At 40.5% G+C, this 26,273-nt stretch overlaps 2 protein-coding genes across 3 annotated transcripts in view; one reads left to right on the top strand and one right to left on the bottom strand.

Annotated features, from left to right (window-relative positions):
* atp8b1 (ATPase phospholipid transporting 8B1) overlaps positions 1-16,014 on the bottom strand; it is a 37,548-nt gene extending 21,534 nt beyond the window's left edge. The window contains exons 1-4 of one of the 2 annotated variants that reach the window (XM_071465567.1): positions 15,874-16,008; positions 9,535-9,604; positions 1,862-2,041; positions 1,508-1,605 (exon numbers count right to left, since the gene is read on the bottom strand). In XM_071465567.1, the coding sequence (XP_071321668.1) occupies positions 1,508-1,605; positions 1,862-2,024 (261 nt within the window). In that variant the 5' untranslated portion in view covers positions 2,025-2,041; positions 9,535-9,604; positions 15,874-16,008. Of the gene's footprint in view, positions 1-1,507; positions 1,606-1,861; positions 2,042-9,534; positions 9,605-15,873 lie in introns of both variants that reach the window. The other variant, XM_071465566.1, reaches the window with a different exon arrangement.
* Positions 16,015-16,079: 65 nt separating this feature from the next.
* On the top strand, positions 16,080-25,067 carry txnl1 (thioredoxin-like 1). The gene is made up of 9 exons (XM_071465568.1): positions 16,080-16,168; positions 18,198-18,559; positions 19,851-19,947; positions 21,623-21,796; positions 22,338-22,460; positions 23,731-23,800; positions 23,972-24,144; positions 24,579-24,683; positions 24,780-25,067. The coding sequence occupies exons 2-9, from the start codon at positions 18,462-18,464 to the stop codon at positions 24,807-24,809; spliced, it is 870 nt and encodes a 289-aa protein (XP_071321669.1). The 5' UTR covers positions 16,080-16,168; positions 18,198-18,461; the 3' UTR covers positions 24,810-25,067.
* The last annotated feature ends 1,206 nt before the right edge of the window (positions 25,068-26,273 follow it).

A 26,273-nucleotide genomic window follows, 5' to 3' on the forward strand; every position in this document is an offset into this window, starting at 1 on the left:
GTGTTCAGCGGCTGAGTAACACCAGCGAGTTTAAGCATTTGAGCAGTCAGCTGGTTTAATTATAGAAAAAGTACTTTTTCCAGATGTAGGGTAGATTAACCTCACAAATGAGCTGAGTGAAAAAACCAAGGAAAAGCAGTGACCTAATGTTGCTCCTATAAGCATGAAATCATGAATCAAGTACAACACCTAGTTGTCATTCATTCACATGCTTCCTCTTCACCTCACCTTTCACATTCTCATTCAAAATTAAGCAGCATTTAACACAACAAACAGTTAGTGTTCATCTCTAAACATAACCTTTTTCAGCAGCTCAGGGAGCCCCGATGGAGTCGGCAGTGACTCAGCAGAAACAGAAAGGTGGCAGCGGGCTGGAGCACACAGGAGGAAAACTACTAAATCAACACAGCACACTTCCTTGTTGGAGTTATATGCCACTTTTTTATACGTCACATTTTCTACTTTGTTAAATGAAAGTTTGTTAAATATTGACTTGGCTAAAATCCTTAAAAGACATCTCTACACTAGATTATGTTTGTTCAATTAACAATAAATTCAACACTTCTCTTAACCATTTAGAACCATTTGTTTTGGTATATTTACATTTATTTGCTATCAGAATTAAATACTAGAAAAGTTGTTAAAAACTAAACACAGTGCTTTTATTGCTAACCAGTTAGCTGTACCATTCATATGTTTTACAGTGAGACTATCATCAGTGTTGCCAACTATCTTCAATGGAAAGTAGCTAAAGCATTCTTGGTGACGCAATACGCTAATTAGCATATTCATGACATCATCGTGTCATATCTGCATTCTGCAAGTGTGAGCTGGCTTCAGCCCCAGAAGTAACCGAGGCTTTGCATTAGCCTGACAAGTGAACGGTTTCAGGGTGGTTTTTGGGCTCAAATTTTGCAGAACCACACAGATTGTCTGCTTTAGCTCATTCACATCAAAAACGACTGCTGCATTTTCCAAATCACTTTCCTCTGCCCACGCAAACAATCTTGTTAATCACAGTGAACAACAGAGCAGATATTTGATCAAATCAACAAAATGCTTGTTAGAAATTCTGTCATCCAATAGTTGAGGGTCAGACTTTCAAATATTAACTTGTGTTTGTACTGCAGGATATAATATTTATCAGTATGACAGTGTAGCGCTCCTCCACACTTCAGGTTGCTTTAAATGCCACTGCGTTACCCAGTTATCAGATTATCTCTGCAGGAAGTTTCAGTGCCCTGCAGGTTGATTGTTTTAGAAATGAACTGAAACCAAAGGCTGTCTAGAAAGAATTATGATGTTTTAAAAAAAAAACAGAAATAGTCAGCATGATGAACTGCCAATGGGCAAAACATGCAGAACACATACTTGTCCTACTCTTTGCGCAGGGTGTGTTAGCCATGTTTACATGCTCAGGGTTTGGCTGGACCAACACGGAGAGAGGATAAAGACGCTTTCAGACGAGTTCATTAAATAGCAGTGTTATGTAAACAGTTGAACTTACAGAGTATATGCTCTTCTTGAAGCACAGGAAGGTTTTTTTCTGAAACTCCGGCAGGTGGTGGTAAGGTCGATCGTTGGCTTTCACCTTCCAGCCCATCTCTGAAGAAGAAAAAAGTTATACTTAAAAAATCATTTCCCTAACATTGTACTGCAGTTTATTACTGAATCTGTTTATTACTGAATTCCCTTTGTAAATCAGACAGCTTTTGCAGTTGGAATATATATTTGTCTCTAAGCTGGTAGTTTCCCCTTGCCTCCAGCCTTTGCGCTAAGCTAAGCTAAATACTAATGCTAGAGCGCATCTATACTGGAGTAAGTAAAATTAATTCAAAATATTTTTTTTTTAGTGACTCACCGCTTGGTTTAGCTTCTACCGGAGGATGTGGGGCTGCTGGCAGTGCCTCTGCCTCTCCTTCAGAGCTCACTGCCAATTCATCATCCGTCTCGTCATCACTGTATGGCATGACTTCATCGTCAGGCCTCATGGACCCCTGGGAGTCTACGCGCTCCCGACTCATCTTAGCAGCTCAGGTATCTTTGCAAAAGACAAAAAGACAAAGAGTTTCAGCTAGTCAATAAATGGAATTCATATTAAAATAATATTAATGATAATGACACGCTAAACTGAGATGGTGATTATGCTAAACATTATACATGCATACTATAAGCATGTTAGCATTGTCATTGGGGGCATGTCTCAAGCAGAGTCTGTCTTAAAGTCTGCTGTGTTATCTGCACTTGTGCAATCAATAACTCAAAACAACAAAGACACAAAAGAAAAGCTGTTCTTCGAGAGAGATCAGGGAGGCTGTGGGTTGTAGTCACAAGGAGCCTGTAACTTCTATGGCTTATTTTTTGTCTTGCTTTTTAGTAGAGATATTTGGAATAGGTGGGAACACGTTTGCCTTTCGAAGTGGTCTGGCAACACACTGTAACACATAGTTCCATTACAGCACAGTGAGGACTGTATGATTTCCAAAGTCCAGTACTGACAGAGTCCATTCAGAAACCAACAGTACCGTCAATTTTCTGTGGGAAGACCAAACGAATAGAGAAACTAACCTCAATACTCATATTATAATAATAGGAGAGAGTAAGAATACAAATCAATCAGGAAAGAAGGACGATCATTTACTAGCAGCTAATTTATTGGAGACAATAATAATAATTTGCATGTCTGCCTACAGCTGATGAATCAGGTACACTCAGGCCTGCAAGAAGTTAGTGTTATGTAATGTAATGTGATGTTGTACAGCATTTAAAACCAGAGAGGAAAACTAGAGACCATCCTGTGATGGAATCACACGAGCTGCGACGCCAAACAACATGTTGACATTCTGACTCATGAGTCTGAGCAATGAGCATTATAATAAAATAATAATGCAGATATTGCTACATAATTATATGAGTCTCAATATTGATGGGTCAGATCACACCCATATTTGAACACGGCCTTCATTCTGATCTCAACCACACACTTGTAAAGTTATATCACTGTATCTTGCACAAAATTTGTCCACACACATAAACACCTGCCAAAGCACTCAAGACCGCCTCTGCAGAAAATGAAGATCCACCTTGATCTATTGTATATGCCATCAATACTCAGTAAACAGATATAAGAATAAAGAGCTGCAGATCACCGTCTGATTTGACAGACTTCCTGATGTAATATGATGCCTCTGATGACTCGGAAATGTGGCCACACCCTCCTGATCACCTTCAGCTCAGGACTCATTATTGTTTAGTGTGTTAACATGAGCTTTACTCTGTTTTTAAACTGTAACACGACACCAATCGTGTCAGTGTGAACAGGAAACCCAATGATCTGTTCCAGATTACAGAGCTAAGAGAAACCGAGTTGATACTGAGACATCTGTGATGCTGAAACATCATCACCAGGTAAATGTTTGTTCAGGTTTTTCCAGAGGTTTGATTCTGGGCGTGAAGTACGACTGGAAGATCTGGATAAACCACCAACAGCTGACTGAGTTTTTATGAATTAGTCATTAGTCATTTTTAACCTTAAACCTTTTAGAAATGTATTTATAGAATAAGTCTATGACAGACACATTATGAGAACGATAAATCCAAAACCATCAATGAATGTATCCTACTGAGTTTTGTGTTTGTGTTCAAAGCCTGATAAATTCCTCTGAGCCATAGAGCTCCATTATTGTGCAAAAACTTAAAAGCACAGCAGTGAGCCCCACTAGGTGCGTTTCCATTAACCTGCTTAAGGCCCAATTTGTAATCACAAACTAAAAAACAAGTAATGGAGACACGTGAATCTAGAAAAGAAAAAAAAAAAAAAATCACAAATGTTGCAAAAAATTTATAAACTTGCACAGGGTGGTTTTTCAGACTATTCTACAAAGCAATATTTCGCATTCAGGTCTTGGCACCTGCTGTATTAGGCTTCAGTCAGCAATCTTTAACTGAGGGCAAGGTGCTGGAAATCTATCATCATGTTTAATTGAAATATAATGAGGAGAAAAAACAGTATTATTTGCATGACATCACTTAATGGAAACACAGACCATTTGCAATTGTGTTTTATCGACTTTTTCCTCATGTTTGAGCAACGTTTATTAAAAACTACAGTGCCAAGCTGTTTAAAAATTTACTGAGCCAAAAAATTTAACACTATTTGTGAGCTATTTTTAAAGATTTATGTTAGAATGTTAGCCAGGGTAAGGAAGGCAGATAAAACCTGGTGTGATACAAAGAAAGAATACTTTAGGCATTTTAGATATTCTTTGGTTATTGTTGGAAAAGATAGAAACTTTCATTGAATGCAGAATTGAAGCTGAATTGTGCTGGGGAACTGAAGGCAGTACAATCTGCTTCAATCTTAAGCTGATGGAGACATTAACCACTGATTAGTTGAGTTAGACGTATGGACACAGAGAGCACAGTTGTGTTCATAATTATGAACTGACTGCATTATTTTGTCCACTTCCTGTGCACTGAGGATGCAAACCAGGAGTATGTAGAAGAGCAGGTGTTCAACATATATGTACAGTTGAAATTATTGTCTGATGATCACTGATCCTGTCTACCTGCTGAAGAATGAAGTAACCAACCCGCTGCCTCATGGGAAATCCCTGTGACATCCGCCTGACTTCTCTGATTAGTGGGTGCCAAGTTTGGGTTGGCACTTCCCCTCAGCTTAATGTTTCATGATGTGGAGGAGTCCTTTAGCACAGCTGATAAGGTTCATTAGTCCTGTTTCCAAGAACAAACACACCTAAAAACCACTGAATAGATCCAGGAAGAACCAACCAAACAGAGCTGAACAGGAAGAGAGTTTATATTAACTGAATGTTGTCCCTCTCGCTACCTGTCCATTTTGAGTTTCACTGTACAGTTTTCAGTTTTCTTGATTGATAGAGCTTTATATTGATTCATATTGCCTGATGAACACAATAATTAACACACACCAACTGTGCAATATTCATTACATTAATTTAACATTTTTTATATATATCTGTACATCTATATTATTATACTATATTATTTATCTATCTTAAATTTTTAGTGTATGAAATTTCATATGCTGTTTTTTTTTTGTACTTTCCACTTTGCTGCTGTTACACTGCAGATTTTCCTACTGCAGGACTAATAAAGGACTATATTATATTATCTTATCTGATCTAATACCTGTGCTTTTACATCTAAGACAAGTCAGAATGTCTGCGGTGAAACAGGTCTATTGTGTCGTTGAACACTGTATGCTGTGTTCCTATTTTTAATCTGAACCAGATGAGGATACATTCTTCTTCATGTGTATGGCCAGAAAGACAAATTTAAAAAAAGGTATTGTAGACCTTGATTATTCAGTGAGAAACATTCAGCATCATCATGTGTTTAATTTAAGATCAAGTTCCTCTAACAATCCTGCTTTTTTTTTTTTTTTTGGCTGAAACCACATCATGCTGTTTCAACACGGAGGACTCAAGGGACGAGGTCCAAAGTCCACCGAGGTGGTTCGAGAGGGTTAAGCACCGTTCCCACTCCATCTCGATTCTGCACACAAGGCAGCTCATTTCCAGTTATGCTGCTTGGATCAATGGCTCTATGTGGTATGCAAACAAAATAGCATGTGTACCAACAGGGTGGTTAACAATACAATCTGACAGACACGTATTTCACACGACTTGTTGTGACAGCATAAAGATAGAGAAGGTAGTCTAATGTTTCTGCCAACATTTCAACGCTGCAAAAAGATTTAACATTTGAATTTATCTTTACCACGACATCTCCAGTACCTGCCTCACACTTTGGTCAGCCCGAGAGCCTTTAATGATCAACACCTCAGTGTGCTTTGTGTGTCTGTGTGCATATCTCAGACACGCCCATGATTCCTCCTCACAACCTGCTGTGTGTTTGTGTGAAACAACATTTCACAACTTTAATCTCTAGTTGCAGGAAAGTTTCCACTGGAAGTGCGACAGCAGCATTTCATTATGGATCCTACAGTGATACAGAGAAACAGGTCCACATGCTTAACACTGTAATTCTACTACTGAGCTCATTACATCACTAATGTAACAAAACAATTTTCATTTTACAATTAAAGGGCCCATATTTTACACTTTTCCTGTGTTTTATGCAAAGTGTTGATATCCATAAGAAGATATATTTGTGGCTTTAAGACCCAGAAAAACATCTCAGTGTCGTTTCACATCTCCTCTCTCAGGCTTCTCTCTGGAGCTCTGGTAACAACAGGCTAATCAGAAGAGCCTCGCTTCTGATTGACTGACTGTATTTTGAATGTTCAAATATAAATATAGCAGATTTCAGATAAACACTACAGGCTGTGTGCATTTCTCTGTGGACTGAGGCTTTGATACTTTCACAGTATTAATATAGAACCTAGACCTGCTTTATTATCAAAAACACATGGACATCTACTTTCGGCTGTATGGCACCTTTAACACTATAACACATGTAAATCACAAAATTATTATTCCATTTAATGTTCGCGCAAGCTGTATATTTTGTCAATATTTTAATAATCTACTACACCTATTTTATTGTCTTCCAACAGCATGTGTCACATGACTGTTGTGGTCTGATCATGATTGGTCCAATCACACCTGTGGTCAAAGTTAGGTGAGTTTAATTAGCTCAAGATGGATAATAACCCTGAGACTGCAGACTTCTCGTACACATTCAAGTCAGCAGTGTGGGAACATTTTGGTTATACCAGAGAAACACTTGGTTTATAAACCAAGTGGTCCAGTGCGTAAAGCACTTCTCAGAATCAAAGGTGCTCTCCCACACAGCTATGCATTGACTGTCAGTGACAGATCTTCAGCCAAGCACAGACTTCCACTCTGCACTGTTTGTGTTGACAAGACTGATCAGACTGATATCTACAGACAGCTGATCGCTAGTGCTCGCTCTCTGGCTGAGACACTGAGTAAAGTAGAAATAGACACACTGTTCACTTGAGATAACGTCTCTTCAGAGTTCAAACGAGTTTGTAGAGTCTTTTTTTAGCCTTCTTGTAGATGCAGTCTCTAAATCCACTACAAGATAGCCAGAGTCTCAACACTCCCATAAACTGCAACAGGTTCACACACACTAATTCTTCATGTCAGTTTCCGGGACTGTCACGTCTCATGGTGGCGAACAGAGCCAGCTATCATTTATATCCCATTTTAATTTAATTTGTGCAGACTGTAATAAATCAGTTTCCACAAGGCAGACATTGTACACATCATGCAGCCCTAACTGAACCACTTGCAACAGGTAAACACTGCATACACAGAACACTTAGTGCAGAGGCAGCCTACATGTACTAGTTAATGAGAAAGGGTGCAAATGCTAAGATCAATCTTTAATCATCAATAAAAACAAATAATAGCTCCCAGAGCATTTAGGTCATTTCCTTTAGACAAAAACTAAAGGCGAGCAGAGCAACTGATGAAATCAGACCATTGGCTGCTGCTCGACACAGTTTTCATGCAAACTTCTCATTTAAAGAAACTGAACGAGCTCTGGCTGGTCACACAAGTCTGCACATGAAAACTCTGAGGAGGGGGAGGGAAACAGAGCCGTGTGGGTCCTCAGAGGAGGGAACTAATGAGAGAAAGAAGAAAACCTGGAGCGGAGAGTAAATACGGTCACATTTAAACTCACAGGAGAGATTTTAAATACATATTAAAACTTCTCTCAGTGTTACCATTCTACCTTTGTGTTTTTGGTTTTGATGTTCAAGTCTTGATGCCAGTAACCAAGACAGAAGGAAGTTTAGAGGACACACAAAAGGACACTAGAAACACTAGTCCCTTCACATAAAAACAACCTGTCCAAACTTCAAGACCAGCAAAGTCAACTTTCAATGCCCATATGGTCTGAGGGAAACGCCTACATACCAGACTTCTTCATTCATTTGGAAATAATCGTTAATTCAAAGTGTTTTTTTAGCTAAACTGTCGTCATCATGCAGTCAAACAACATACCACACCAACACAATATTTAACAGGAGCCCTGCGTCATGCCTGCATTCATCCACACTGTCCTTCTGAAACCTGTCATCACTGATGGTATGCACGCAATTAAAAAGTAGCATGGCACTTAGTGGAGCGCATACCTCAGCCAGGGCCGAGCAGTCCTACACACGTCTGCCAGATCCAGATCATTATCTGGATCCAGATTATTATCGGGATCTAAACCTAAATGTACAAAGTCATAGATCTCAACACCATAAATATCTCTGATTTTTTACATCTAGACCTAGACATTATTTTCTGAGAAAGTGTCGCAATATTAAGGAAAGTTTCTGGAGCCGCTGCTTTAACCCAATAAAAACATGAAGGTTCTCTAAAGTGAGAAATTGTTGCTTTTCTTGCTTTTACGTTATAATTTTGAGTATATTTATTTGAGAGTATTTCTGGCTTTTGATTGCTGGGTGGACAATTTCTGCTCGAGGATGTTGTGATGGGGATTTTTTATAGTATTCTCATGTTAAGTCCAAACAATTAAGTGATTCATTGAGAATATAACTGGCTGCTTAATCGATAATTAATTATCCTTCATGTGATAATTTGGAGGGAAAATGTGAACATAAGTCAGTTTATACTTCACTCTCTTATTGCTGCATATTAACAGAGACTGATAACAAGAAAACAGAAAATATAGACTCTCACCCCCAACACTGCCTGGGGGGGCATGGAGCTACTGCAGGAAGGGGTTGTGTTCATGACCAGGGGGTTGAATGTGAAATCTGATTCATGTGGGAACAACAAACAAACAAAGGTGCTCTGATGCTGGCAGCCTAACAACGGACTTTGAAGAAGGAAGAAAAGAGCAACAGGAGATGTTTATCAAGCGTACCTTGTTGGCAGGGCACGAGAAACACATGAAAAGAAAAGTGTGAATCACGTTCAAAACACTTTTATTTTCTTTAGTATTTTTCCACAGTATTTTGTTTTGCTGAAATTGTTAGTTGTGTTGCAAAGCGTGAAGAGCTGCTGAATCCGGAAGTGGTTCCTGGGCTCGCATTTCAAACTTCCTTAAAACAATATCCTCAGTGTAACTGACGACAGACACTCGGGACTCTCTGCAGTAATACAGCAATACTCATGAGCCTCAGCCACCAACATACAGCTTTATGTATTTATTGTGTTTAATCCTTATGCAAAACAGCTGTGTGCTTTTATCGGCATGATGGTTAGGGTTAGTGTTGCACGGCTCAACAGACGGATGAACCATCTCTTGTACTGAAGTAAATTAAATAGACAGTGTGAAAACTAATTTGTGCGACACTGCCTGAGACATCCACTGCATCTGAAAACATCCTCATTAAAAAGATCAGAATCACCTGCCCCCCCCGCGCTCCTGCCTGATATCATTTCTTACACCATCCACAAAAAACAACCAATCAGAGGTTCAGCAGCAGCTGCCCTGCTGCTCCATCTAGGTGAACAGGTTTTGGTGGCTGGCCCAGGGCGTAGCTATAACAACAACGAGCAGGGAAGAAGGGAGGGAGGGGGAGGGACTCAGAGGAGAACATACCTGAGCGACGACAGTGAAACCTGAGGGGGGGGGGGTTCAGCAGAGGAGAGGAGGCGGCTTCTCAGACGAACTAAACAAAACACAAGGAGAGACTTTAGTTTCTCCTCCTGTGACCAAAACACTGAAGACAGAGTGTGGATCTGAAGACCGTCAGTGTCATGTTTAAATGCACTGAAAAGGGTGGAGTTTATTATTAGTAGTAGGAGTAGGAGTAGTAGAAGTAGTATAATAATGTACATGTCAGTGGTTCAGTTACAAAAACGTCATATTAGAGATATTAAAACTATCAACATATTAGTTTATGTACAGTAAAGGGAATGTAGAGCAAATGACGGCATCATTTCTTATGAATCTCTTCTGTCTGGCAGACTATTAAAAAAAATACTTAATAGAGAGAATATTACTAAATGTAAAAACACTGATTGGCTATTTCAGAAACACTGATAAACATAAACAGTATCAACAAAGAGATATTTCACTAAAATCTTGAGGATTACGCTTTTAATATTTATCTGCCGCAGTCGTGTGTTGTATCAGGGTGGGAGAAGTCGTCTTTAATTACAACATATAGTATCATTTTAAAGTCAACCTGCACCAATTTTATAGATTGTTTGCAGGTGCTGGGAAGAACCACTGCATGTAAGAAAAGGGTTGTATGAACGTTGTGCGTCTCTAGAACAGCTGTGTGACCAATGTCTTTAATGTCACGTCAGTCAGAAGACAACCAGTTTGAAAATAAAAAAAAATGTGGGGAAAAAACGATCCTTTGTGTTTTTGAAGTGGACCACTGTTTTCAGTATGATGAGATTTATGAGAGCACAGTCACAGACACAAACAGACGCTGGAATGATTTCCTTACAATTCCTGTCAAATAAGCCACATCTACAGGAATTTGTCAGCCCATTATTAGGAAAACACACAAAATATAAAATTTCAGAGAATACGTTTTAAAAAGACAAGGACTGATTTATGATGAGCAGAAGCCGAATTTTGAACTGAAGTTAAATAAACCTGTTTGACACCACCGGCTGATGAAGAGCAGAAAAGAAATCCTCCACAGAAAGAGCTGGTTCGTTTATGAAATGTGAATGATATTCGAATTATTCGCTATTTTTCAGGATGAGTTCCCGATGAGGTGGAAGTGTGGGCTGCAGGGAATGTGAAGTATTTGTGCCAGTGACTGAGCGTCCCGGTCAGATTAACACAGAGTCAGGTTTCTGCAGCACCTGAGGGGAATCTGTTGCTAACTCAGCCTTAAAGGCTCAATCTGTGTCAACCTGTGTCAACCTGTGTCCTGCAGAGCTGAGCAGTACATCAGCATCCTTATTCATTCCCTGTGTTGGCTACGATCATCCAGTCTGAATGCATGATGATGAACTCTCGGTGAGATCTAGCAATTAAATTAATCTATACGATTTAATTTTAGTCACATGGCAGAGTGACACGAACATGTGTCCTGTTGCCTGTCACATAATCAGGTGTATTAGTAGTTGCCTGAATAATAATAAAGAAGAAGAGAAAAAAGAATAAAGAATTTATAAAAAAGAATTTTTTTATTAAAAAAAATTAAATAACGGTTTCAGAATGGCTTCTGCTTTATATCATGCAATATAAGCACATGTCTGTGTGTGTGTTTGTGCTTGCGTGTGTGTGTGTGTGTCTTAATGAAGGTTAATGAGTCGGGTCTTCAATGAGATTCTCCTGTATTCTGCTCACAGCTGGAGGCCAGACAATGAATCCACAGCCAGACAGACAGAGACACCTGCTGCGACCACAACATGTGATCCCACACTGCCAGAGCGCCTGAGCAGGACACTAACACCACCAGAGTTACCGGCTCATGGATGATGAAGCTGCTTTAGAGTAGAACCGATACTTGTGTGACGCTTGTTTTTCTACAGAACCGTTAAGGCACCACAGATGTTGTAGGTACTAGAGATGTGATTCTTCTGGGACTGACAAGAGCAGTACAACAACACTGCAAGTGTTCTAGGCTGACATTAGACTAAAAGAAGAAGAAGAAGAAGAAGAAGAAGAAGAAGAAGAAGAAGAAGAAGAAAGTGGGCGCAGTAAACAATAACACGTTGAATGACAGCAGCAAGTGCAGATGCAGCAACAGGTCTGCGGCGACTGGTGTATAGAGATATGATGTGTTTGACGCACATCACCAGGGACAAGTTACAGACGACCAGAAGCCAGTACGTAAACAGCGTTTGAGGAAACAGCTCAAACTGATCTAAGCAGCTCAGAGACAGATCAGATCTGTGCAGAGTTCAGGGTGAGGGAGCTTCATTTGTTCACTTTATACCAACAACGTGTTGTCTCGGTGTTCATGTCCTGAAATGTTACTGTTATTGTTTGTGAATTTCAACAGGTGACATTCGCTGTAGCAACACTCTACACTCAACGTTCACAAAGCCTAATGTTAGCTTGTTTGTGCTAACATTCACTTGTTTAGGCCAACATTCACTTGTTTAGGCCAACATTAGCTTGTTTAGGCCAACATTAGCTTGTTTAGGCTAACATTAGCTTGTTTAGGCTAACATTAGCTTGTTTAGGCTAACATTAGCTTGTTTAGGCCAACATTCACTTGTTTAGGCCAACATTAGCTTGTTTAGGCTAACATTAGCTTGTTTAGGCCAACATTCACTTGTTTAGGCCAACATTAGCTTGTTTAGGCCAACATTAGCTTGTTTAGGCTAACATTAGCTTGTTTAGGCTAACGCGGCTACAGGTCATAACGTGAGTTGGGAGCTCACAACATGAGCAGCTACAGTCATCACTGTTCAGTCTGTTCAAATATAACAGTGACTTGAAATGAATGTGTTACTGTCATGGGTCTGTCACCTTGTTAGCCCGTTTACACCACTGTTTGCACACTGACTGGATGCATATATGGACACATATGCACACATGCACGCACATGTGCACGTGTATAAGGACACTGTGTGTGCAGCCACCTCTGTAGTTTCCTGGTTTTTGCTGTGGTACCAATGTTGGTATCAATGGTATTTCAATGGTGTTGGTACCGAATACCAAAACTGTGTCGCGACATCTCCTCTAGAGCCACAGTCCTTCAGCTCAGCAGGAATCATAAGAACAACGTGAAATGGCTTCCTCCAACAACAAACGCACAAACACAAACACCATCCCCTATGTAGTCAGATTCTGTGTGACTCCCAGTTTGCATGTGTATATCCAGCACATATGAGTGATTACTGAAACCTACAGGGCTCAAGCCTCAGGTGAAAAACTTCCTGACAGAGGTGGTTTTGGCCGTTTTAAAGGTGTCCTGTGGAGTTTATGGACCTCTGGTGATGCTATGGATCACTACAAATAAAAAATACAGTCATTGCATCATCATGAATGGATAAATGAATGGGTTTGTATGGTGGGAGGTTCTGGGGATTTGGTTTCATTGTGAGCAACATACACAAGGATACATATGTACAAGTATTAGCTTGTGATGCTGAGTCACTGTGAGGAGAATATTTTTAATTGGCTCTTACGTGTAGATCAGTTTTGCTACAAAGACTATTTTAGGATAAACACACCTAAAAAAAAAAAAAAAAAAAGTGGGTGCTTGTTTTCTTCTGGCTGGGTATACATCTGTTTCCTCAGCCCGGATCTGAGCGTGACTGTGAGACGCCACTTGGACCAACTCCGGCACACACACAGAAACAGCCAATACTGGAGGATAACAGCCTGACTCTGCCCAGATCTGCAGGTATATGGGGCAGGACCCTGTCATATGCTGTGCAAGAAGTTGAATTTTGCTATCTGGGATAGAGTTAGCTAACGTTTTAAGGATTGATGGATCTCATCACTTGCTAGCTAGGCCTGCACATCAAATAGCAGATGGTAAATAAAACAGGCTACCACAGCACCTCAGTTGCTGGTGGAGCATGGTAATGCACTAGCTATCTGAAAGGCTGCTAAGTTTTAAATATATACATACAAATATTCATATATGAGCAAACTCCACAAGCAATAATTGAATTATTTGAAACTATTTTTTGTTGACCCTTGGCACAGAAAAGTCTGGGTGTGGATGTTTCTACAGATCTGCTCTGAGCTGAATAAAAAAAAAAACTGAGATCCTTTCAGAAACAAATGAAACTAAACAAAGTAGAGAGATGATGTAAAACACTTTTAAGAAAGCAAATCAACCAGTGAAGGACAACACAAACTCACACAGCAGACAGAAAGCGCCATTCCCAAACAGACAAACAAATGTCATCCAGGAAATATTCAGAAGATTTAAAACAGCTGCCATGACGCCTGCACCTCAGCTTCACCTTCAGTCCATTTGACTCTCAAGTCACAATTCAAATTCTCCACCACTGCTTTCAAGGCCAACCATTTCCATAAGGAAGCAACGATTTCCCTAATCAAAGGACGCAAACTCGTCTTGTCTGAAGGTTGGTAGAACACATGTCACATTTTCATGTTGTAACAAAGGTGAAGTGATACTGCACCAAAATCACCAAAAGATTTACCTCCTGCACACCGAGAGGCGGCGGTAAGGGTCAGGAAGCAGGAAGCTAAGGTCAGGTCTGATTCATGTCAGTTACAATCCACTTCTTGAAACACTCACATCTTCACATTAAATCATATAAACTATAAATTGTTTTAAAAGCTTTAAGCAGGAGGACAGCAGCACAACACAAAAGCCGCATTTTGTTAAAATAATGTTAGTTTGGACACTGAAGAGACAGATGGAAAATGGAAAACTAATAAATGCTGTAGATTTGGCTTGAGTGTTAAGTTTTTAATGGAGACTGAATTCATAAAATAGATTTGATTAATAATCCACAAACAGAGCAGGAGACATGGAGAAAAACATTTTTTAGATTGGAGGAAAAAGGTTGACTTTTTAAACTGTTTCATGAGTATGATTTGTTCATCAATAATCAAGCAGATCCTGCACCACGGACACTTTAGGCTACAGATGTCACCATTGGTGCTTATGTGACACACTTTGAAACAGAGCTATTTCTACTGGCAAACCAGGTGTCAATATGTTTGTTGACCAGTTCAACCCAAGACATAATATTTTTTCTATATTACTTTCAGTATCCACTAATTCATAAGAATAAAACAACAGAGAAAGTTCTGGAAAAAAACAAAAAAACCAAACATGATTATGTGCAGTATAAGCACTTTTGGGGAACTGAGGAACCACTGGCTCGAAACAGCTGATTTTCAATGAATTTTTTTTTTTTTATAAATAAAATTTCAGACATTGGAGAGTCTATTTTTTCTTCTCATTAAAAATATTTTCCTCCATTTCTCCTCTAAGGCTCGAGACACAGCCTTCATCCATCCACCCATCCCACAGATGTTCAGGGACAAACTGAGCGATGGTTTTCCTGAAATCATTAAGGCAACAATCAAACCAAAACAGTGATGCTCTCCATTTCCAAATAACACAAAAACATAGATGCTGATGCTTCTCTATTATTTTTAAACATATGATATTTTTCCCTTAGTCATCATGGTATGACACTTGATTATGTAATGGAAAGATTTAGCCATGCTGCAACCGTGGGAGGGGGCGGTCATCGGTCACTAGTTGTTTCATTACTGTAGACCTACATCACTAGTTTTTGTGCATTCCTTCATGTATATGCACATGGTATTTTAAAGGTACACCTAGTTCTAAAATAAAGTCAGTTTTATGAGGTGTTAGTTCTACTTGATGATCATTTGTTGCTGTTGTCTGTTTCTAATATTTATTATAGTATTTAATATTTAGGTCACCCTCGCTGATCTGAATGGGCTGAACAAATTATAACAGACCTTTCCAAACTAGAAATAGTCAGTTAAGTCTTTATTTTCTACTGTCTTCTGTAATTCCCTCTAAAATATCTGTAACCATCAACTCTGACTTTGCAGAGACATTTGTTTAAACGTGAAAGAAAGTCATGGGATTTTAGACCTTGTAAGGGATCTTATAGGATTTGTCTGTCTAACCTGAAAGGCCTTTGGGACTTTTTGACTTGGAGAACAGAGCCAGAGCCCTGAAATGAGGAGGATGAAACTACAACTGCCACAAAAATGTGTAAGCAGGCTGTTCTGAACCATTCATCCCCTGGAGCGGTTTAAACATGATTTCACTAGAATAAAAAAAAAAGAAGAAGAAAACTACACACAACAGCTCACATTTCCTCTCAGAGGAGAGGTGAGTTTTTCCACCTGGGCGACTTCCCAGGTGAAACACTGATCCTGCTCTTGGTGTTTTTAAACACTTCATAAAAAAACAAACAAAAAAAACATACTCAAAGCAAAACACACACAAACACACACACGGTTATTTATGTGTTGGTCTGCACTTACCCGATGCCCTTGATATAAAAAAAGATGAATCCTAACTGTCGTCGGTGTGCGGGAGCTTTGTCACCGCACCATGTTTTCCTCTTCTTCCTGCTTGTAAAGAGCTGCGGCGGCTCCCCGCCCTTCTCCCCCCGCTGCCTCACCTGCCCCGTCCCGCTCAAACCTGCAGGACCGGTCCGACGCCTCCAGCTCCACACAGCAAGAAACAGGCCGCTCCAAAACAACGCGTGGCATTCAGTGAGGCAGCGCCGCGGAAGTGGACACGGAGGTGATCTGGTCACATGGTGCGCAGGTACAGGTATGTCACTGAATTCTTGATGAAACCAGGTGATCGTTTCCAGGGACAGTTCCACTTTACCTGCATGTGTCTCCCGTACAGAATTATTACCATCTGCAAAGAAACTGGTGCTCGGCATGGGAACTTTAATGACAAGACAAGGTGGAACATAGACACAAGGAAGTATTAAATCAAATTTCATTCATTAGAAGCCAGTGCAGAAAAGCTGCTTTTCTCACATCAACATTAATAACTTAGCTTTAGTCTGTGTAATGAATGACCTGTGGCCTGAATTGGGAGTTATAGCTTGACTGAGTGTTTTTTTCTGGTTGTGGTGGGTGAGTCACAGGTTGTAGTTATTTATTTTATTTTTTTATTCTCAGTGGGCTACTGATGGTCCCTGTTAGGCACCAGATGCACTGGTTTCATTGCTGGGCTAGACACAGGAATTTGTCTCCAGTTTCTTCAGTTCAGTTCAGTTCAATTCAGTTCCTTTGCTGCCATTGTACAAGCTGTAGGTACAATGAAATTAAGTGTGCGCTCTCAGCCAAAGCCACATAGAAACAAATAAAAACTTCAGCACAAGTGAATAAAACGAGTTGAAATAAAAGGACAAACAAGGAATCATGTATATTAGTATATAACTGTACAACATACAGTTACAAATACACATATAAGTATCACAAACAGCACACAATGGTACAACTATTTGAAGTGGCAGTGCAGCCGTGGTAGACTGAGCTGAGCAGTGTATGTTCTGTGCACTATGATGAGCGCAGTAATACTGGTGCAGAACAATGTAAAATTTATAGTCAGCAGAGGGTGACAAAGGGTATGGTAGTAACCATCTGTTATAGATTATTGAGTTCACAATATCGTTGCTATTTTGCAGTTGTAAATTGCCTGGGTTATGTGATAAATTTCTCTTGGGTAAAAACTGTTCCTGAGTCTGGTGGTGCAGAAGCAGATGCTCCTGTAGCACCTCCCAGAGGGCAGGAGCGTGAACAGGTGGTGGCCAGAGTGTGTTGGAGATGTGAGGATAACTTTCGCTTCCTGGAGCCTGTTCCTGGTGATGTTTACTTTGTTCAGTGAACTCAGACAGTAAAGTTTCTGCTGGGCTTTTTTAACCACCGCTGTGCTGTTTCCTGTTCAGGTCAGGTCCTCTGAAAGGTGGACGCCCCGGAACTTGAAAGTTGTGACTCCTCCACGTCAGCAGTAATGAAAACTGGAATAAGTGTTATTTGTTTATTTTAGGTAAACATGCAGGTACATTAAAAAAAATATGCTGTAGTGTTGTCCCTCACTTGTAAGTCGCTTTGGATAAAAGTGACTTACAAGTGCCAAATGATCAAATATAATGTAATGTTTTCATTGTCTTCATTTTTGTAACACTTCAACAAGGACAAAAGTGACAGAAACACATGTACAAAAAAAAATGCCATACATGTTACACAATGTCATGCAATTGACAGATAATTCTGTATTTTGTTTTGTTTTTTTGGAACAGTCTAACAAAAAAGTTCATTCATGAATATTAAAGGGCACTTCTGTACTGCTCAGCCAAGCAGTATTCTGCTGCTTCAATTTTTACCACTCTTTTTTTGATCCGTCTTCATCAAGGCCCCCACCCTTATGGAAGGCCACACCGCACAACTAATTCCCAGAATATCTTCAAAATATTATTGAAAAACTGCACACCATCAACAGAAATAGTTGATAGAAATTCTGTTTTGTACTGCAGATGGCAGCAATATAAACCGTCTGAACGAAAGAAGAAAAAGATGAAACTCTGTGATGGGAAACCCAAAGATCAACCGGACTCCATTAATGAGATTACCTTCCCCCTTTCTATGTTTGATTTTCTTCCTCTGAGTTGGAAAGATGGACTGTTATTTTACATGGGCATGCTGGTGATGCTAATGATGCTAATGTAGCAGTCAGACAGTTCAGTCAGCAAATACAGCACTGAGAGCGGAGCAGTATTAAAGATATGTGGGGGGGTCAGTCTTTTTTTTAAGAAATGTTTTACGTTTTTTCCTCTATCCTGTAGGGAGCTGTGGAGTGCATCTTTACTGCCAAAGATCGCAGAAGAAGAGCAAAGCTCCACCTTTCCTGTTGTCTGTTGGCCAATCAGGAGTCCACATCCCAAAGCGGCTCACTGTACCTGTAGTGTGGCTCAGACACCGGATAGCTAGGAAGCTAATATACTGACAGAAAGCTAAAAACACAACGCGTTTTACTTATCAGGTTACCCACTTTCTTGTCCTGAACGTCGCCCAGGTAACCTGCTCGCACCGCAGCCGCAAACGGTACCATGGTCGGTGTTAAAGTGATCGGGAGTGACCCGGACTTCCAGCCGGAGCTAGCGGCCGCCGGCTCCAGGCTCGCCGTGGTGAAGTTCACAATGGCTGGGTAAGCTTACCAAGCCGGCTTCGAGGCCGCGCTGTCACCCGGGCTTAGCTTGTCAGTCTCCTTTTAACACAGGGCTGGGAAACATTCAGAGCTCAGTGTTAAAGTGTTCTGGAGAGCTGACATGAGCCGGAGAGCTACGTTATCTGACTGGGGTGGCTTTCATCAACAGGAAAGCTAAGTTAGCATGCTATCGTTAGCTGACTAGCTGTGTTGCTTACAATGACATAGCAGTATTACAGTAACTTGGCCGTTAAGGTGTCCTAAGATTTACTGATGAGTGGGTCAATTAAATGGAGAGTGGGCTATCCACTCCAGTCTGTGGTCATCACCTGGAAAAGCAGCAGCGTTACCACCAGTATTGAGCCAACGTTGAATAAAATGGTTACAAGTAACAACGTGTCTTTACACTTTGATATTCGTCGTACATCAATACATCTATGTATTTGTTAACGAAACACTGATCTTTTTGTCTGTCGACCTGTTAATGGCAGCAGAAGTATTCTGTTCACGGCCTGTAAAATGTCAAGATTTAGTAACATTTCTTTCTGAAGCGTGAAACATCGATACTAAGTTATAATGTAAGTTTGAACTTTAGTATAATTAAATCAACATTGTTACATCTAAATAATCGGTATTAGCTTGGCTTAGCAGATTTATTATATCTGAAAAAAATGTCAGCTGGTAAATGACAAGAAATGAATCTCAGAAATGCCATAGGTATCTTATAGTTAGAGACAGTAGCTGCATTACATAGTCTGTCCGCCAGAGAGCGCTGTCCGGTCTATTCTTCAGCTGCAAAATGTCCCACTCAGTGTACCCTATCCACTTATTAAAGAACAGATTTAAGGCGTCTTTATTGTAAATATATGCTTATGTTCTGTGTTGATGTAAAAATCACCATGAGTTGTTATTTCATATTTTAAACTGTGCCTTAAAAATCCACTGTCAGTCTGGCTATAAGCAATTCATGAGAGTGAATAACAGTTTTGGAAACTGTCAGGTATGAAACAGTCGAATGACAGTATTTACATGTTCAGATTTTTAGTTTTGTTACTTATCTTGTACCTGATAAACATCAAGTCACACCAGAATGATTCAGTTTACTAATATGTACAGCAGTGATCAGCAGAAACTCCTGCTGGAGCTGGAGCTCACTAAGGTTTTGCTTGATAAATAGCTGAAACAATTCAATTGATATTGGATTTTTCCCCCCTTAAATAGTAATGATTAACTCTCTTTAAGCGCTACTTCAGAGACTAGATCACTAACGCACTGTCTTCCATCTCCTCAGGTGTCGGCCCTGTGTCACAATAGCTCCAGCTTTCAACAGTTTGAGTAACAAGTACCCACAAGTCGTCTTCCTTGAAGTAGATGTTCATGTGTGTCAGGTAAGTCTTAATTGTACGGGTTCAAGTTAGGGCCAAAAAGACTTGAGACTGTAAAGTGATGTTCACAAACATTTACACACATTTACATTTATGCATTTGTCAGGCGCTTTTATCCAAAGCATCTTACAAATGAAGGATATCAGTAAAGCTTCAGTGCAGTGGGAAACCTCAAGTTTGTAGTTGTAAATCAACCTTTTAAAACTTGTTAAATGAATCTTCATGAGAAACTCAAGTCTGTGCATGTTTAGAAAAGATTTGTATTTGGAAAAAAGGTATGGGGACATTGTGAATAAAATATGTGAACAAATGACATCACTGATGAGGTTAAATAAAGACTCTGTGAAAGAAGTGCTTTTGTGAACGTGAGTACAGATACAAAGCAGAAAACTGCACGTAAAAGTCAGCGCTAATTATTCAAGCTGTGTCAGACCAGTGCTAAAGTTAGCCTGGATAACTTTTGTTGACCCATTCAAACCAAGGATATCCCTATTTTCTGATCCAGTTTTGAAGCAGTATTTCTCTTTTCTCTTTCTCTCAAATTAATTATGAAGCAACTTAACTTACAAACTTCACTTGAGTGAAAGTGAAATCACTCATTGAAACTTTTTGTCCAAATTTGCACCAATCATCTTATTACATTTTGGCTAAGGTGATTGGTGGAACATCCCACCCCAAAAAGTCAGTGTAGTTATGAGAGAGAGTAAGTAATTTATAAGATTTATAATATTTAACGGGTGAATCTATACATGCAGGCTTTATTTCCTGGCGACCATTGGAAGTGCAGTTATGGCTGGTAGGAGCCTGGTCTTGTTAGCTCATTTCACCAGTCACTGCCGGGGTGGGGGTGTTGCCAAGATGGCTGGCAAGACTTGCTCATCAGCACATTGATGTAGTTTGGAGGAGGTAGAGTTTCTTAAAGGACAGGGCTAGTGTTGCGCTATATATTTCTTTTTGTAAACAAATTGCATAAAAAGACCAAAGCCAATGCTTTGTTAGTGTTTCAGTAGCTCAAAGCCTATTGGCTCATAGTTTCCTATCACAGTTGGGTACTGTAGTTTTTTAGCAGGGATACACTGCATTTGTAGGGAACTGTTTTCAGCTGCACATGAATACACGTTTGTATTTATGAGTGTTTCCAGGGTCGGGATGGTGTAGGTGGGATTCAGTTAAACTGAACCACACTGTGTGAACATGTCACCCAGTGCAACAGTGCAGCTCACTGATGTGTTCTTAATACATTCTGGACAACAGTGGTGCTCTGTGGCAGAGAGGAAGAGGATGTATCAGGCTTTGGATACCCAAACAATAATTGTTGGTGGGATACATTCATTGTTGGCTTTAGTCTTTTCATGGAACTGTTTTACTAAGATTTCTGGCAGGAAGCAGTCATCATTTTACAGTGAGTGAGTGAAATTGAAACAGGTGGTTGACTAATGAAACGGTGACTGGGGCTGTAAAGTTGGCTTTGCAGAAATTGTAGAACAAAAACACCATCTTCCTGTCGTGCAGCAACGGACAGCAGAAAGTTTTCATGCTGAGACAGAGGTTCAAAATGAACACAAGTCACCAGACAGTTAGAAACAATAAGGAGAACCAGCTCTAAGCTCTCACTGTTATAAAGAAAATTTGTATGGATACCAAGCTAATTTTACAAAACCATTTCTCTTTTTCTCAGGCGACAGCAGCAGCCAACAACATCTCAGCCACACCGACGTTCCTGTTCTTCAGGAACAGGGTTCGGGTGGATCAGTATCAGGGGGCGGACGCTGCAGGTCTGGAGGAGAAGATCAAACAGCACACAGAGAATGACCCGGGAAACAGCGAGGACTCCGACATTCCAAAGGGATACGTGAGTGAACGATTCCTGACACCTCATCATTCTGTTGAAGGGTTGGTTTGGTCGCGTGTGCGCAGGATTTACTGGCCTCTTATCGTTATTACACAGTCCCCACTACCCTCCAGGTTTAATACATTACTCTCAATGTAGGCATTTTGGTCACAGCTGATCCTGCTCAGCCCTGTTGAGAGTATGAAATGATATGTAACATAAAAAAGACAGGATCATTTTTGTTTTTCATTTTCACTGAAAAAAATTTAAAATGATGATGATGATGTGATTTTTGTTGGGGCTTGTTCCAAACAAGTATTTTCCCTCACATCTTATGGAGAACTTGATTTGTAGGCCAGGGCATCTCTGTAGCAATGCTTGTGGTGCAAGCAATGCACAACAATGTTGTGACACATTTCACCTTTATACAAAAAAGGTAGCAGCTCCTGTGATTTGAATACTGCACTTGGCCATATTGTGATTTCCATTATATTTCAATTAATTGCACAGTCCCACAGAAAAGACCCAGAAGTTGAGTTTGTTGTGTTTGATTTGTTTTCAGATGGACCTCATGCCTTTTGTCAACAAAGCCGGCTGCGAGTGCCTCAACGAGAGCGACGACTGTGGCTTTGATAACTGCTTAATCAAAGACTCCTCCTACCTGGAGTCTGACTGTGACGAACAGGTACAAGCATGTTTCATTTGAAGTCTCAGTACTTAATAATAACTAACAACTCCTGCTAAAAACCAGATCAGACTAAATCAGTCCTCGCAGATGTGTCAGGGTGGATATGCTTAGCTGGGCCGTGAACGGCCTTCAGCAGTGGAGCTGTGCTGATAAAGTGCTGCCAGTGTTATTCCACCACATCGCACAGCAAGATAGTTGTTTACCTTGATGATGGGTTGACTGGGTGCTAGTCCCGTACCACAGCATGAGCCTGTCACCTGCAGTCCTTCTCAGCTCACTGTGGCTGTTTGTATTATTCCTCTCTGCAAAATGTAAAACTGATCAAATAGCACAGAATACACATGATAACACATAGCACTGCTAATGAAGCTCCATTAACTTATCACAATAATCACATTGCATTTCCTTTAACTTCTTCACAGTAAAAGCACATCACTTCACTGGTTGGACAGTGGAGAGGAAATGTTTGAGTTTGCATCAGCAGCAGCTTAACACAGCTCCGGTAGAGCAAACGGTCAAATGAGGCTGATATCTGAAAGCAGAAACATAAAAACAGGAGTGAAACTAAACTCCAAACAACTGAGATTCAGCTGGAAAAAGAAGCAGTGAGAGCCGAACACAGAGATTTAAAAAGTGATGCGGCTAACTGCAGCTGTGGTGCAGCTACCCTGCTGTGAGGCTGTAATGGAAACACACGTCATCACAGCCCAGCTTCACATGACACGGCTGAAGCAGGCTAATGAAAAAACTCAGTTTGTTGTGTGTGGGATTTTATTTATCAAGATTAATACAACATATAATATACCAGTGATATTCTGATTAAGAAGGGCCGAAGTTTGTTTTGCTGCGATGTGTAAACTATAGATTGTTTGCTCAGTGTTGGGGAGTATGTCAATGGTTCAATGACATTTCCTTATAACACTCAGGTAGCATTGGTATTTACAGTAGCGTGACCAAAAACTTCACTTCCTCATTTTTTTAATTCCGGAGAAAACTGAGCAACAGGTCTCTGTCATGTTTTTAATGGTAAAAAAGGTTTCTGTCAGTGAAACAGTGGAAACACAAGGTAGAAGCTAGAAACAAGGCCCTACAGATGATTACAGTTATGAGAAGCTCTGGATTACAGGTTGCTTAGTTCCCTTGGTGGAAAAGGTAAAACGCCACATAAAGCATAAATGAAAAAAACATCATCTAACCAAGAAATTGAATGTTGTTAGTGGGAAGGTAGTTTGTTTAGCATGTTAACTTTTTTTTCTATCTGGTCCAGTTGCTGATAACTATCGCCTTCAACCAGCCTGTGAAGCTCTTCTCTATGAAGCTGCTGACGTCAGACTTTGGTGAGTTTTATTCTGTGTGTTATTAATCTAAATCTGTCAGATCATCTTCACTTTGATAAGTAACCTGTCCTTTTCTCAATCCTTCTTCCGTTCCCTCCCTCTACCACCTTTCTCTCCCACTCCTTTCTTCCTTGTCTCATTTTTCCCTCTGCTCATCTTTCTCTGCATCAGCCCAAGCCCCTAAGGTGATGAAGGTGTTCATCAATCTCCCTCGGTCGATGGGTTTTGACGACGCAGAGAGGAGTGAAGCCACTCAGGCTCTGGAGCTGTCAGAGGAAGACTACAAAGACGACGGTTTGATTCCTCTGCGCTACGTCAAGTTTCAGAACGTACAGAGTGTTACGGTGAGGACCAGGCAGTACTCATCATTTCAGCATGTGCAAAGAAACGCGCACCTGCTGAGTTTAAAGCTGTTCTTTATCACCTCTTCAAAAATATGAAGTGGCATGTCAGAATTATGAAACATCTACTTTTTATGAGTTTGTATTTACTGTATGTGACTGTAAAATTATTCATGTTTCCATTCAGAGCTGATGCAGGAAGGATGTGGCACCACTCACACACCCCCTGCATCTCTCTTATTTTTCAGACCTATCAGTGAAGTAGTTTGTGCTTTGTATGGAGGTACTGATGACTGTGAATGATGAACCAACAGAAAACTGCTCTGTCTATACTAACATGGTGCCAGCAGAACCATTCAGTGTTTGAAAACTCACAGGTTTAACTGGTTTAGTCTGTTTACTGATGGTATTTGGGTTTTCTTGTTTTTTTTTACCAGTTGTTTGTCAAGTCGAACCAAGGAGACGAAGAGACGACAAAAATCAACTATCTTACATTCATAGGCACCCCAGTACAGGCCACCAACATGAACGACTTCAAAAGGGTACGGAGCAGTTACAGCAGCCGGGGTTTGTTTATGTTCAGGTTCGTTTGTGAGTGTGTTGTCACGGGGTGATCATTTTATTTTGTTCCCTTGCAGGTTGTGGGAAAGAAAGGAGAGAGTCACTGAACAGGACAATGAAGAGGAGGAGAAGAGAAGAGGAGGAGGCTACAGATACATCTAAGGACTTTCACTCTGCCAAAGCTGCCACACACTCTACTGTCACACACACACACACACACACACACACACACACACACACACACAGCCTCCAGGTGTCCTCCTTAAGCTCTGAATGAATTCTCTGTCTGTGGAGTCTACAAATCATTTGTATTGTAATACTGATGACAGTCACTGTAAATAAAACACAATCCTTTTTCAAAGGCATGTGCGTCAAGTCTGCTTTTTGTGGGAACTAATGTTGGTCGAAGAGGAGAAGGACTGAAAGTAGCAGTAGTGTAAGTTCCTTCACAGTTCTCTCTCGCTCTCACCTCATTTCTTGCAACCAGCTGACTTCAGCTGTTTTCAGGAACCAATCACATTACACCACAATCTCAGCTAGCCACTCACGTTGTCACTGTCGAGCTTTAAAATCAGTTCTCCTCTCTTCTGCTGTCAGCTGTCAATTCATTGCTTATTGCTGGGGCCATCTCCACGCCATTCACTTCCAGTCTTCATATCCAGTACCAGTCCAGCTCATCAGAGTCCACATCACATCCAGATCTGCACCATCACCATCAGTGTCTAAACCCCCGGGGCTTTCCTATGCTTCACACAGCCTCACCCCCTTTTCACATATGATGACATCACGATGGGGTCTAATCCCCAGGGAAAGTGGAAGGGGTCGCTGGTAGTGATGACCCTCCAGAGAACCTGCTTTACACGTCGTCCTCGTGAGGCTCTGCTCAGTGTTTAATTATCCAGTCAACAACTTCACTGTCTTGGTTCCTTGTCATTGCTTTTTTTTTTTTTTTTTTTTTGGCTGCAGCAGTTTGTTCAGGGAAGAAAGTACAAAAACCCTCTGAACACAACCTGCTCGGCTCTTCACAGTAAACAAAATGACTCCTTGGTCCAATTGTGAAATAATGTAAAATTGTTTTTGTCATTGTGTTGTGCGTGTCTATAAATTTCAGTTGTTACTTAGTACAGAAACATGATTACTAATAAAAAAGCACTGCTTACACTCTTTTTCTGTCGCTGAAGGACGTACTTTTCGCTGCCTGGTCATAGTATGTGTGTGGCATGTTCGGCTTCTCCTGGTGGCCCCTGACACACGCCCAAGAAATGTTGCCAGTTATGGCTCAGCTGGGAGGCTATAGAATGGATTATGACAGTTAAAATAAGATTGGGTGGGTTAAACAAATTTTACTTTCCTGGTGGATAATGACATTTTCTAACCAACCTGGCTACACTATGAAGCTGGGCTGGTCAACCAACCAGGTGCACCCACCAGTTTCTAGCTGTCAGACCAGCTGGTAGCAACAATGGCTTATATAAACAAACAATACTGCTCACAATGAAAAATCTGACACCAGACCAGCTGAAGAGCCTAAATGATGCAGTTACCCAGCTACAATCATCCTCACAGCTGTA

Source organism: Trachinotus anak, unplaced genomic scaffold (genome assembly GCF_046630095.1).
Source record: "Trachinotus anak isolate AG129_WGS33_773 ecotype Australia unplaced genomic scaffold, CSIRO_AGI_Tana_v1 ptg000028l, whole genome shotgun sequence".
NCBI classification, from domain to species: Eukaryota; Metazoa; Chordata; class Actinopteri; order Carangiformes; family Carangidae; genus Trachinotus; species Trachinotus anak.

Excerpts from the sequence above, each read along its gene's own strand:
- txnl1 (XM_071465568.1), top strand. The coding sequence starts at position 18,462 with ATGGTCGGTGTTAAAGTGATCGGGAGTGACCCGGACTTCCAGCCGGAG. Across the intron at positions 22,461-23,730 it reads AGTCTGACTGTGACGAACAG|TTGCTGATAACTATCGCCTT; the intron begins GTACAAGCATGT and ends TATCTGGTCCAG. Across the intron at positions 23,801-23,971 it reads GCTGCTGACGTCAGACTTTG|CCCAAGCCCCTAAGGTGATG; the intron begins GTGAGTTTTATT and ends TCTCTGCATCAG.